Source organism: Hyla sarda, chromosome 5, assembly GCF_029499605.1.
Source record: "Hyla sarda isolate aHylSar1 chromosome 5, aHylSar1.hap1, whole genome shotgun sequence".
In the NCBI taxonomy this organism is placed as follows: domain Eukaryota; kingdom Metazoa; phylum Chordata; class Amphibia; order Anura; family Hylidae; genus Hyla; species Hyla sarda.
Window position 1 is genome coordinate 125,202,756 of NC_079193.1, and position 13,940 is coordinate 125,216,695.

At 48.9% G+C, this 13,940-nt stretch overlaps 1 protein-coding gene across 4 annotated transcripts in view; it reads left to right on the forward strand.

Annotated features, from left to right (window-relative positions):
• SACM1L (SAC1 like phosphatidylinositide phosphatase) overlaps positions 1-13,940 on the forward strand; it is a 647,794-nt gene that overhangs the window by 561,460 nt on the left and 72,394 nt on the right. For all 4 annotated transcript variants that reach the window (XM_056520232.1, XM_056520231.1, XM_056520230.1 and 1 more), the window contains 3 exons: positions 8,954-9,023; positions 9,138-9,210; positions 9,297-9,390. In XM_056520232.1, the coding sequence (XP_056376207.1) occupies positions 8,954-9,023; positions 9,138-9,210; positions 9,297-9,390 (237 nt within the window). The remainder of the gene's footprint in view (positions 1-8,953; positions 9,024-9,137; positions 9,211-9,296; positions 9,391-13,940) is intronic.

Below are 13,940 nucleotides of genomic sequence, written 5' to 3' on the forward strand. Positions count from 1 at the left end.
AGGCTCCGTTTTGGAAACAGTGGCGTACCAGACGTTTGTCATTTTTATTTTGTGTTAGTGTAGTGTGGTGTAGTGTTTTTAGGGTACAGTCACACGGGCGGGGGTTCACAGTAGTTTCTCGCTGGCAGTTTGAGCTGCAGCAGAAAATTTGCCGCAGCTCAAACTTGCAGCCGGATACTTACTGTAAACCTCCGCCCATGTGAGTGTACCCTGTACGTTCACATTGGGGGGGGGACATCCAGCTGTTGCAAAACTACAACTCCCAGCATGCGCTGACAGACTGTACATGCTGAGAGTTTTAGTTTTGCAACAGCTGTAGGCACACTGGTTATGTATCACTGAGTTTGTGACCTAACTCAGTGTTTCACAACCAGTGTGCCTCCAGCTGTTGCGAAACTACAACTCCCAGCATGTACGGTGCATGGTGTACGGTGACTGCTGAGAGTTGTAGTTTGCAACAGCTGGAGGCACACCGGTCGTGCAACACTGAGGTAAAAAAAAAAAAACTCTGAGTTTCACAACCATTGTGCCTTCAGCTGTTGCAAAACTACAACTCTCAGCAGTAACCGACAGCCAACGGGCATGCTGGGAGTTGTAGTTATGCAACCAGCAGATGCACCACTACAACTCCCAGCATGCACTTTAGCTGTTTGTGCAAGCTGGGAGTTGTAGTTATACAACAGCTGAAGGTACACTTTTCCATAGAAAAAATGTGCCTCCAGCTGTTGAAAAACTATAGGTCCCAGCATGCCCATAAGGGAATGCAGGGAGTTGTGGTTGTCTTCCTCCTGCCTCCTGCTGTTGCATAACTACAGCTCCCAGCATGCCCTTTTTGCATGCTGGGAGCTGTTGCTAAGCAACAGCAGGAGGCTGTCACTCACCACCAACGATCCACACTGCAGGTCAGTCCCTCGGGGTCCCCAGCTCCCGGGCTCCACATCCCGCACCCGCTCACGTCCTCTGGAAGAGGGGCGGAGCGGGTTGCGGGAGTGACACCCGCAGCAGGCGCCCTCATTGGTCGGCCGGTAAACCGGCCGACGAATCAGAGCGATTGTGAGGTGGCACCAGTGCCACCTCACCCCTGCAGGCTATGGCTGTTCGGGGCCGTCGGAGTAATTCCGGGTCACCGGGTCACTGGAGACCCGATTGACCCGGAATCGCCGCAGATCGCTGGACTGAATTGTCCAGCGATCTGCGGCCATCGCCGACATGGGGGGGCATAATGACCCCCCTGGGCGATATGCCGGGATGCCTGCTGAACGATTTCAGGAGGCATCCGGCTCCGGTCCTCAACCGGCTAGCGGTGGAGACCGGAATTCCCACGGTCGTATGGATATGCCCTCGGTCCTTAAGGACTCGGAATGCAGGGCGTATCCATACGCCCTATGTCCTGAAGAGGTTAAGGGGAATGAGAGTTTCATTATCAATACTGACCAAACACACTTGTCGAGGACCTACCTCAATAAAATGATTTCCCACAGTGACCGGAGTTCTTAAGAACTTTCATATGTTACTTTCATGTTGTAACAGACAAGGTTCATATACCTCAGTCCCTTCCCCACAAACTTTACCCTTATTAACATCATTATACAAGGCAAAATCATGTGTCTTGTTCTTTCCATCCAAATATTTACCCAGAATTTCAGGATACCAGAATTCTGGACGATTGTCTACTGTAGTGACAAGTAGAGGTATGGTAATCAATCTACACATTACAGTTGTTTTTCCAGGCTTTACATGGTAGGCCTCTAAGTGTCCTGCACAACACCTATCTTCACATCTGACATCTTTACCATGTGTTTCATGATGTTTATAATTGCATTGCCCCGGACTTCTTTCTTACAACAGTTTATCAAGTCCATTAGTTGCACAATTACCCTATAACATTACACGATGTTCTCAGTTGAATTGTTTACTGTATCTATGATTAGCAAATCGGCACAGTCAGACAAGTATTTTCTCATATTGATCCACCTCAGGCAGTAAGATAAAGTCCACTTATAGGGGGAGATTTATCAAAACCTGTCCAGAGGAAAAGTTGTCCAGTTGCCCATAGCAACCAAACAGATCGCTTCTTTCATTTTGCAGAGGCCTTGTTAAAAATTATAGAAGCGAGCTGATTGGTTGCTATGGGCAACTGGGCAACTTTTCCTTTGCACAGGTTTTGTTAAATCTCCCCCATATTCTCTAAAACAGTTAAGATGGTCATGGGGTGTCAGACAGATACCTTTTATTGTTTTACCTAGGTCGTTATTGAAAGAGCTTTATTGTCCGTTCAGTCATTACAAGTCATACAATAAATTACAATCACACAAAGCATGACAGTACAATACACAGCAACGGTTCCCTAAGCGATACATCGCACATCATGCTACTCTAACACTCCGCTCAATCCTGTAATAGAAAAGCACAAGAGATCGAATAACAAAACAATGCAATCTGTGATTGGGTTAGGGGCGTGGGCTGGGGGCGTGGGGGGTATGGGCGACTATGTGGGGGTAGGGAGGGGGCGGATCACAGGGCCAAACTGCTGGGCTGTATATTCAAGGAGACATGGGAGGAGAGGGGTCTTTACTCCTCTTCTTCCTCATCAACCGCCGGGCTGTCCAAGATGGAATAGTCTCTAAGCAGGCTCTTGATGAACCTGCGGCAGTCCCGGACAGACATGTTCTCCCTGTTGATCACGAGGCGGTTCCTGGCAAGCCACACTGCGTCCTTAAAACAGTTCATAAGGCGCCAGGCCTCCTGGATGGCCTCCGCATCATGGGTCCCAGGGAAGCACCGAATGGTACGATAGGCAATTCCTGGGTACAGAGTCTCTGAGTTCATGTTCCAGGGCATCCAACAGACCCTGTGCAAAGGGGCACTGCCAAAACATGTGCAAAGATGGTTCCTCCACATAGGGGCACCGGGGAAAGTACCGGGTTGTTCACAGGTTGCGGGCATGCATGAACGACCTGAGAGGTCCTCCCTTGACGGCCATCCACAACAAGTCCTTGTGTCCATTGGTAAGCCGCTTTGAGGCCACATTAGTCCAAACTGTCTCTGCAGTGGCTGTGGGGAGTCCCGGAACTAGCTCAATCAAGTCCTTAGGTCGGATGAGCTTGTAGATTGTCTTCGGCTTCCGTAGGTCAGGTTACAGTCCTTCCAGCTGGTGCTCCCTCACAAACCGTGCTCCCTCACATCCCCATAGAACCAGGGAGCGTTCCAGTTGTAAGGGATGGAGCTGTCCCACCTGTCCCAGCCCAGCTGTCTCCAGAGGGGCATGAGAAACAAGTAAAACATGGACCTGCCCACTGAGCCAGTCTTTTCAACAAGAGTCCGCTGCACGCTGACACATGCACAGGAGGCCCTCAGCAGAGTGGGGATATCGAGTATTCCCTTCCCACCCTTGCGGGGATCCTTGTACATCAGTCCTCTTGACTCTGTCCATTTTGCCCCAGATGAAGCAAAACACTGTCCGGTTGATGGCCTTGCAAGCGGTGGTAGGGGGAGGCCAGGCCTGTGCAGTATACTGGAGCACAGGCAAAACTTCACTCCGCAGGACAAGTGCCTTGCCTACAATAGAGAGCTTTCTGGAGCTCCACAGTCCGATCTTAGAGTTCATCTTTCCTAGTCGGTCTTGCCAAGACTTAAGGGCCGCTCCTTCCTTCCTGAACCAGACTCCAAGAATTTGAATGAAGTCCGGCTTAACAGTAAAGGGGAAGGGGGCGGAAGAAGCCAGGTGCCATTCCCCGAAGAGCATGGCTTCCGACTTCCCGCAGTTGACTTTTGCCCCCGAAGCTCTGCCAAAGTCCTCGCAGGTCTGGACGAGTGCAGTCACTGAACGCTGGTCAGCGCAGAAGACGGTCACGTCATCCATGCAGAGCGAGCACTTGACCTCGTAGCCATCTGGTCCTGGTGCGGTGATCCCTCTGATCTCTCCATTCTGCTGTATAGTCTCAGCGAAGAGCTCTATAACACAAACAAAAAGAAGAGGTGAAAGAGGGCAGCCTTGTCTAACCCCTGAAAGGATGGAAAAGGGGTTAGTCTTCCAGCCATTCACCAACACCGTGCTGTAAATATCAAAATACATGAAATTAACAAAAGAGCAAAACATCTTCCCCAGACCTAGCCTGCGCAAAGCCCTGCCCATGAACGCATGGGAGACACGGTCAAACGCCTTCTCCTGATCCAAGCTGACCAGGGCGGCACGGGCACGACAGTCCTGGATATAATAGACTGTGTCTCTCACAAGGGCAAGGCTGTCAGCAAGGAATGCCGCAGGTCTGGTCCGGATGGACGATCTGCCCGATGACAGATTTCAGCCTGTTGGCCAGCACCTTGGCGAGGATCTTGTAGTCCACGTTCAGGAGAGAGATGGAACGCCAGTTTTTCAGGTCACATCTCTCCCCCTTCCGCTTATACAAGATCGTGATCATCCCTTCCCTCAGCGACGGAGGCATTATGCCCCCCACCACCATCTCCTTGTACAACTCCAACAGGTCTGGACAGATCAGTTCACCCAGTGCTACATAGAGCTCGGCCGGGAGACGTCACTGCCCGGGGTCCTGCCGGGCTTAAAGGGTTTAGCGGCAGAGAGCAGCTCCCCCACCGTCAAGTGATCGTCCATAGCCGCCGCACCTGCGGGATCAACAACGTTAGTGATACCTGACAGGAACCTCTCGGCGGCTTCGGAGTCGGATGACTTGGGGGCGTAGAGGATGCCGTAGAAGTCGGAGACGACCCCCACCACCTCCTCCTTGCCCCTCCTCATGTGTCCGATCTCATCTCGTAGCTCAGTCAGGGGCGTGTGGCCAGCATGGAGCTTCCTGAAAAAGAAAGAGTTACACTTCTCACCCTTCTCCAGGTTCTCCTCCTTGGAATGAAAGACGATTTGCTTGGATTCCTCCTCAAAGTGCCTTTTCAAGCTCTTTTTGGTCTCCTCCAGCTCCTCCCTGACGTCCCTGCCACACTGGAGCAGGTCCTGCAGGGACCGCAGCTCGCGCTGCAGTTTCCTGAAGTCCCACTTCTTCGCACACGCTTGTTGTCTGCCTTTTGCTTGAAAGAAACAACGGAACTCGACTTTAACTTATTCCCACCAATCGCTGATGCAGTTAAACAGACATTTGTCATCACGCCATACAAGGTTCCATCCCTACGTTCCTCCATGACCTCCCTCTGCTCCAACAGGGCACAATTAAACTTCCAGGAGCCTGGGCTAGGTGGGATTCCATGGCCCAGAGTCCCCCGAAATCAAATGGCCCTGTGGTCAGAGAAGAAGCAGGGGACCATAGAGTACGACACCTTTCTGACTGCTGTCGAAGTGAAGATGAAGTCTATCCGAGAACGGAGCGAGCCATCGAGGCGGCTCCACGTATAGTTTACGGAGCCGTTCTCGATGGACCCAACAACGTCCTGCAAGGATGCCTCTGTCACCATCTCAATCAGCAGCTTAGACGTCAAGTCCAGGTTGGCGGATGTGCCAGAACTGCGCCCGTCCACCTCAATGGGGCAGTTGAAGTCACCACCCAACACTACTGCCCTAGTGGTGGCAAGCTGAGCCCGCAGGGCCCGGAGAACCTCCAGTCGGACATTCTTCTCAGGGGAGGCATACACGTTGATGACCCGCACGGGCTCACCCGCCCAGGAACCGTCTGCGACAAGAAGTCTGCCGCAGACGAGCTCCTGGACGGAATCAAGTGCAAAGTTACCTACCTTGATCAGGATGGCCACCCCTGCAGACCTACAGTCACCCCCACCAGACCAGAAGGAAGGGCCGAGAGACCACCGCCTGGCCAGATGGTTGTAAGACCTAGAAGCAGACAAAGCACATTCCTGCAGCATGTAAACATCACACCTCTGAGAATCTAAGAACGTAAGGACAGTCTGTAATCTAAACCTAGCTCTAATACTCCTCACATTAATGCAAAATATGCTAAGATCAGCCATTGGAATAAAAAGAGAGGTTAGATACTAGTTACCACTCCGGTCGGGCGGGTCCTCTTCTCTGGTGCCTGTCAGCTCCTGTGGCTTCTCATAGCACCCTTCCAAGAACTCGTCGTAGACCGTGTTGGCCAGTGTGTCCAAGATTGACCTCTGGGTCCTGCAGCAGCTCCTCCATAGACTGAGCTTGGACTTGCTCCGCTTGGACCTGCTCCACTTGGGCCTGCTCCATCTCATCCTCTTCATCTGAAGCTTGAAGGCTCTCACAGACCTGCTCCATCTCCTCCTCTTCATCTGAAGCTTGATAGGTCTCTCAGGTCTCAATGATCTTTCTCTTGTGGGACTCAGCTGATGCATTGTCCCTTCCTTTTCTCTTCCTCTGTATGGTACCTGGGGGAGGAAGCACAGGAAAATCCTCCGAAGAGCAGGCACCAGCAGCTGGAGGGGTTAGGTGCTTCTGGGCCAGGAGAGAAAGGAGGCTGGGTGGGGCAGGGGAGGACGGGGTGGGGTACGGGGGGCAGGAGTGGTACGGGATTGGGCGGGAGGGGTAGATGATGGGCCGGGAGTGGCAGGGGAGGGAAGGGGAGGGACGGGGCAGGAGTGGTGGCTTTCCCCTTCTTACCCTCCTTGGTCGGCTTGGCCATCCGGCAGTCCTTGTAGCTGTGGGCCGCCAATCCGCAGAGGTTGCAGGTCTTGCTCTTGGGGCAATCCTTGGTCGTGTGACCTGTCACACGGCAAAACCTGCCAGCATCCTCCTTACAGTCCATGCCCTCGTGGCCCATCTTGCCACATCTCCTGCAGGTCTGCGGCATGTCCGGGTAGAAGATAAGTCCTGTGGAGTTGCCCAAGGAGAATGTCTGTGGCAGGTGCTGTAGTCCATCTGGAGAAGCAAGGTTCTTGTTCAGTCTGACGACCACAGACCACTTGCAGGTCCAGTATCCGAGGGAGTTCAGGATGTGGGTTGGCTCCCTCACCACTGTGCAGAAGCGCTTCAGGAAGGTCGAGATGTCCTTGCCCTGGGGTTGTGGGTTCCGCGTTGAGACAGTCACCCGCATCTCCTCTCTTTGAATAGGGCAGTTGCCCACAAAGCGAGAGAAAGGGGATTCGGGACTCGCCGCTTTCACCTCCTCCCAGTATCTTCCACAGGTTCCAATGGTGGCAAAGGTGATATAGAAGATTCCGGACATGTATGTTGCGATTCCGAGGGTGTCAGCCGAGGAGAAGCCTTGATCCGCCAGCATCTTCTGGCAGAACACGTCGTGGGACATGTCCGGCACCCTTCTGTCCACAGGCTTTAGCTTCAAGGCAACAGTTTGCCTCATCCAGGGCTGGAGCTTCTAGGTTGGGGATTCTGCCGCCCTTCTGCCTTGCTGTGGTGGAGGTTGAAGTTTGCTGTGGTTGGGGCTGGACCTCCAGGCCTTGCCCTGCAGCCTCCTGGGTTTACTTGCTGGTTGAGGCCATGGCTTCTTCCAGCAGGCTCTTTTCCACTTTCTTGTGGAGATTCTTTGCAAAGTTTTCTTTCCCGTGTGGGAGGAGCTATGCAGATCCGGTCCCGGTGGGAGAAGCTATGCCAATCTTCTCCAGAGGCAGTGAGTTTCTTCTAAAAGATTCTGCGCAGTCTTTTCCGAAGTTCCGGAATTCACCGCCGATTCCCTTCTTCCAAGTTCTTCGTCGGCTTCTTCCGGAGCTGCAGTCTTCAAGATCTTCTCCTTCTTCATATGTTCCGAGGCAGGCAGGAGATGATCTTCAGGTGGTATGCTCTCGAGAATTGCGGTTCTAATAAGAACGAAAAGTACTGCAATCGTACTACGCAAAATCTCTACCACAATACTGGAAGTTCTTCAGATCGCCCCTCGTCAGTACAGAGCAGGGTGATCTGGCTTGGCTTAGGTGAGAGGCCTGTGACTAGTTAAACAGGGTCAGTATTTTCCTTAGAGAGAGGGCACAGTTCTGAGACTTCTTAACTGGAGCCTGAGACGCATAACCTGTGAAGGTGGTGTGGTGAGCTAATGTGCATATTTTTGTACCCAGAAGCCTGCGGAGTGCTAAATGGCCTACTTGAATCTCCGTTTTTACACCAGAAGTGATGCCCTCTCCCTGAGGAAAATACTGACCCCGTTCAACCCTAGTTTTAAACTCCACTGTGTGGGATGAGGTTAGTTAACTATATAGAGTTGATGGGTTTACACAGTTTACTCCTATATGGGACAATTTTGGTCTGCTCAAACTTGCATAGCTGGAGGGGTTCGAACTTTTGGAGGAATCTCAGGAAAACAAAGCTGTCACAATTACTGTGCATTCCAAAAATAGTTTCAGTAACTGCAGTATGACAGGATAATCACTTGCCCCACATATATTTTTATCAACAACTTTAGCTTCTCTATGTGCTTGATTCACTGCTCCTGTACAGTTTAACTGAGATGCTTTGCTAGATGGTTTTGTTCTCTCTCATGATTCTTATGTCCCACTTTCTTCTCCGCTTCTCACAATACGTAAATGGGAGCAGGATATAAGTTATATTATTTATGAATTTTTATAGATGGTTTTCTAGCCTGGAGGCAGTCCCCCAGGTCTCCATAGGCAAGGGACATTGTTTATCCCAGCTGTAAATTCTTTATCATGTGAATAAAACACTTTTTGCACAACTTAGGACTCCAGCCAGACTCCAGCTGTGCAGCATATGCTGTGAAGTTGTCAAAGCATTTACCTATATTGGGGTCATGTTAAAGGAGATCTGTAGTGTAATTTTTCAGAATCCCCTGTGCCCAGCTGCAAAAAGTATCAAAACAAACTCACCTTCCGACGTTCCCGTGTAGTGCCGATATTGGTGTCCCTGTCCTCCGGTGTCGGTCTCCTGCCTTGTGACGATGAGTGATTCTGCGCTCAGCGTATCGCCGGCTGCAGCGATGTCCTGCCTCGGCCAGTGATAGGCTGAGTGCACTGTCATGTAACGTGCCTGGGAAGCAGGGAGAAGGCGGGCCCCTTGTCTAGGTATGCTTAATTAACAGCTTCCTTTTTTGTGTTTCAGAGACTTGGAGTCCTCCATATTGGGCAGAGAATTGAAGAACAAGTACAGTTTGAAAAGATTTATAAAAATGGTAATGTTGCTCATTTTAAATAACCTGTTGTAAAAAATGTGAAATCAATTTTAGATGTGCACACAGTGATTGTCATATTTTAACATACAGATACATGTTACACTTTGTTCACAGCTTGGGCTGATAATGCGAATGCTTGTGCAAAGCAATATGCAGGAACAGGAGCTTTGAAAACAGACTTTACAAGGCAAGTTGAAATGCTGCTATATAAAATTGCATGTCTATATCCCCAAAATGATTTTTAACTGCCTAAAGCTTGCATTTCTGTTTTAGAACTGGCAAACGAACACAGTGGGGACTAATAATGGATGGCTGGAATTCTCTTATACGATATTACAAGAACAACTTTTCTGATGGATTTAGACAGGTAGGATATAGTCTTGCTGATTATTTATGGATGTAAATGGAAAGCTCTATTAACTTTGTGAAATATGTATGCTTCATAGAAGGGATTCTAAATGAGAAATTTCCTTACTCCCTGTCACTTACCCTGTCTTTGAGTAAGGAACTTTCATTGGTTCTCCAGAAGGTGCAGTGGCAGTTCTTTCTTTCTTCAATATGGCATTCAGACTCATGCTTACAAAAGGATAGGTGAACTCTGGTGTGGACCTGCGTCCTACCACAGCTGAGAAGTGCTTTTTTTTGGACGTTTAATATGCCATGATCATTAACCATAATATAACGGGCATAAAGCATGAGTATTGGCTGTGAGCTTAATAATCAAGCTGGAATTGTGCAATCCCCTGATAAATAAAAATATTTTGATCTAGATCCTTGACACAAACTTGGAAGTTGGGAGGTGCATAGATGTAAATGCAACTCTCCTCAGTGTCTGTCATTTAAAACAAAGTTTTTACATGTCACAGAGACATTTCTAAAGTTTTAACTGGTGGAATCTAGCTGTTCAGACCCCAACAGATTTAGACTGAGCAGACCGCTTGGCCTATCATAATGTTTTACTTGTGTTGTCAGGGGGTGTTTCCCTTTTAAATACCCCCCAATATTTAGCTAATCAGAAGCATCAGAACATTGCAACACATCTTTACCTTGTTAAAACGTTAGATTAAATATCACATTGTACCACGTCATACTTCATGCTTATGAAGAAATATAAAATCCCATCCCTTCCCCAATATCGCGCCACACCCCACCCTTCAATTCCCTGGTTGAACTTAATGGTCATATGTCTTTTTTTCGACCGTACTAACTATGTAACCAACATAGGACCCAAGAGGAGGGGGGGGGGGGGGGAAGAGAAGAGAGAAGAAAAATATCAGCTACAAGGCAGAGGAGTCAAGGTGGTTGTTGGTCAGCATAGCGGTCACAAGGCTCCCAGACCGAAACGAATGAGGGAATAGAGTTATTTAAAGAGGCCATGAGAAATTCCAGAGAACTGATCTCACGTATACGAGTCAACAGGTCACATTCAGAGGGAGGAAGAGTCCTCTTCCAACATTTGGCAACCAGGGTCTTGGTGGCCAAAGCAATGTGCATGAAAAGCCGAAATGGTTTCTTAAACAAAAGAATGTGAGAAAGATGGAGAAGATAAACCAGGGGATCTAAAGGAACCGAAACCCCCAGGGCATCTAATATTATTCGCTGCACTAGTTTCCAATAGTCTGCTAGGAGAGGGCAAGACCAGAATATATGAAAGACCGTACCCAAGCCCACCCCACACGTCAGCATTGAGGAGGGATATCAGGGTTCAATCTATTCAACAGCTCCGGGGTATGATACCAACCCATAAGCAATTTATACTGAGTTTCCTTATAGACAGTGCAAATGGAAGCTTTAGAAGCCCTCTCTCAGATAACCCGCCACTGAGGTAAGGTAATGGTAGTAAGAAGAGTGTCCTCCCAGAACCCCATAGAATGATGAGAAGGAGGATCCCCACCAGGAGGGTGGAGAAGCAGGGAGTAAATATCGGAGAGAATAAGCTTCGTCTGAGGCCCACTGTGGCAGAGTCTTTTGAAGCCAGTTGGTAAAGAAAACACCACGGAACCAGTCACAGACGACAGATAATGCCGCAATTGTAAGTAGTGGAAGCGTTCAGACTAGGGGAGGCCCCAACGAGCCACCAGTCAAAAGGCATGAGGGAGCGAGAAATGGGTTCTACAACATCAGCCCAGCAGAAAAGGCCCCTAGTTCCCCATTCCCGCACCATAGTTGAAGACAGACAAGAGGGAAAGTCAGCATGATATAGGAAAAAATGCAGAGTAGAAGAAGCTGAAAACAGATTGAATTTTACCGAGCAGTAACCCCACACATATTTGGAGAAAGACATAGGGCCTAGTAAAGGGGAAAGAGAGACCCTAGATGCCGGAGAAGACCAAAGAAGAGTATTAGGATGGATTGGAGCCAGCCAAAGCTTCTCCAGCTCCATCCAACGACTATAGGCATGGTACAAGGACCACGCCGCTAAGTGTCGCAGATGAGCAACCCAATAGTATTTAGTGATATCGGGGACCGCCAGACCCCCCCCCCCCCCCATTGCCCTGCTAGCCATCGTGACTGACATTGGCAAGCGATGTCTCTTACCATCCCAAATAAAACGGAAAATAGCTGATTGGAAAGAGCGCAGGGCCGATAAGGGAACACGAGTAGGCAGCGTCTCGAAAAAATAAAGCAGTTTTGGCAAAATCGTAATTTTAACCGCAGCGATAGGATCAAAAAAGGAAATTAATTGCTAGCGCCATTTTTCCAAGAGAGCCCGAAGGTCCCGAAAGAGTGGAAGGTAGTTAGTAAAGAGAGGAGTAGCGAGAAGTAATATAGACCCCCAGATACCCCCAGATACTTAACCTCTTCACTACACAGGGCAGGGCACCTGCTGCGGGTGTCACTCCCGCAACCCGCTCCGCCCCTCTTCCGGAGGACGGGTGCGGGAACAAGACCCTGGGAGCTGGGGACCCCGATCCCTGGCGTCCCTGTTGGGATCGAGCCCCAGGAGCGGCGGCAGCAGTGAGGGACTGACCTAGGGAGCAGCAGTTGGAGCTGAGTGACAGCCTCCTGCTGTTGCTTAGCAACAGCTCCCAGCATGCAAAAAGGCATGCTGTAGTTATGCAACAGCAGGAGGCAGACCACCACAACTCCCAGCATTCCCTTATGGGCATGCTGGGACTTATAGTTTTGCAACAGCTGGAGGCCCGTTGGCTGTCGGTGACTGCTGAGAGTTGTAGTTTTCCAACAGCTGAAGGCACACTGGTTGTGAAACTCAGTTTTTTTTTTTTACCTAACTCAGTGTTTCACGACCGGTGTGCCTCCAGCTGTTGCAAACTACAACTGTCAGCATGCACCGTACATGCTGGGAGTTGTAGTTTTGCAACAGCTGGAGGCACACTGGTTGTGAAACACTGAGTTAGGTCACAAACTCAGTGATACATAACCAGTGTGCCTACAGCTGTTGCAAAACTAAAACTCTCAGCATGTACAGTCTGTCAGCGCATGCTAGGAGTTGTAGTTTTGCAACAGCTGGATGTTCCCCCCTAATGTGAATGTACAGGGTACACTCACGTGGGCAGAGGTTTACAGTAAGTATCCAGCTGCAAGTTTGAGCTGCGGCAAATTTTCTGCCGCAGCTCAAACTGCCAGCGAGAAACTACTGTGAACCCCTGCCCATGTGACTGTACCCTAAAAACACTACACTACACTAACACAAAATAAAATAAAAAGTAAAAAACGCAACATATACACATACCCCTACACAGCCCCCCTCCCCAATAAAAATGAAATAACGTCTGGTACGCCACTGTTTCCAAAAGGGAGCCTCCAGCTGTTGCAAAACAACTACTCCAAGTTTTACCAGACAGCCACTGACTGTCCAGGCATGCTGGGAGTTTTACAACAGCTGGAGGCACCCTGTTTGGAAATCACTGGCGTAGAATACCCCTATGTCCACCCCTATGCAAGTCCCTAATTTAGGCCTCAAATGGGCATGGTGCTCTCACTTTGGAGCCCTGTCGTATTTCAAGGCAATAGTTTAGGGTCACATATGGGGTATCGCCTTACTCAGGAGAAATTGGGCTTCAAATTTTGGGGGGTATTTTCAGCTTTTACTCTTTTTAAAAATGTAAAATTTTTGTGAAAAAAAGCATTTTAGGGAAATTTTTTTTTTTATTTTTTACATATGCAAAAGTCGTGAAACACCTGTGGCGTATTAAGGTTCACTTAACCCCTTGTTACGTTCCCCGAGGGGTCTAGTTTCCAAAATAGTATGCCCTGTGGTTATTTTTTTGCTGTCCTGGCACCATAGGGGCTTCCTAAATGCGGCATGCCCCCCAGAGCAAAATTTGCTTCCAAAAAGCCAAATGTGACTACTCCTCTTCTGAGATCTGTAGTGCGCCAGCAGAGCACTTTTCACCCCCATATAGGGTTGTTTTCTGAATCGGGAGAAATTGGGCTTCAAATTTTGGGGGGTATTTTCTGCTATTACTCTTTTAAAAATTTAAAATTTTTGGGAAAACAAGCATTTTAGGTCAAATTATATATATTTTTTTTTACATTTGCAAAAGTCATGAAACACCAGTGGGGTATTAAGGCTCACTTTATCCCATGTTACATTCCCCGAGGGGTCTAGTTTACAAAATGGTATGCCATGTGTGTTTTTTTTTTTTTTTTTGCTGTTTTGGCACCCTATAGGCTTCCAAAAGGTGACATGCCCCCCAAAAACCATTTCAGAAAAATGTTCTCTCCAAAATCCCCTTGTCGCTCCATCCCTTCTGAGCCCTCTACTGCGCCCTCCAAACACTTTACATAGACATATGAGGTATGTGCTTACTCGAGAGAAATTGGGCTACAAATAAAAGTAAAAAATTTCTCCTTTTACCACTTGCAAAAATTCTAAAATTGGGTCTACAAGAACATGTGAGTGTAAAAAATGAAGATTTAGAATTTTCTCCTTCACTTTGCTGTTATTCCTGT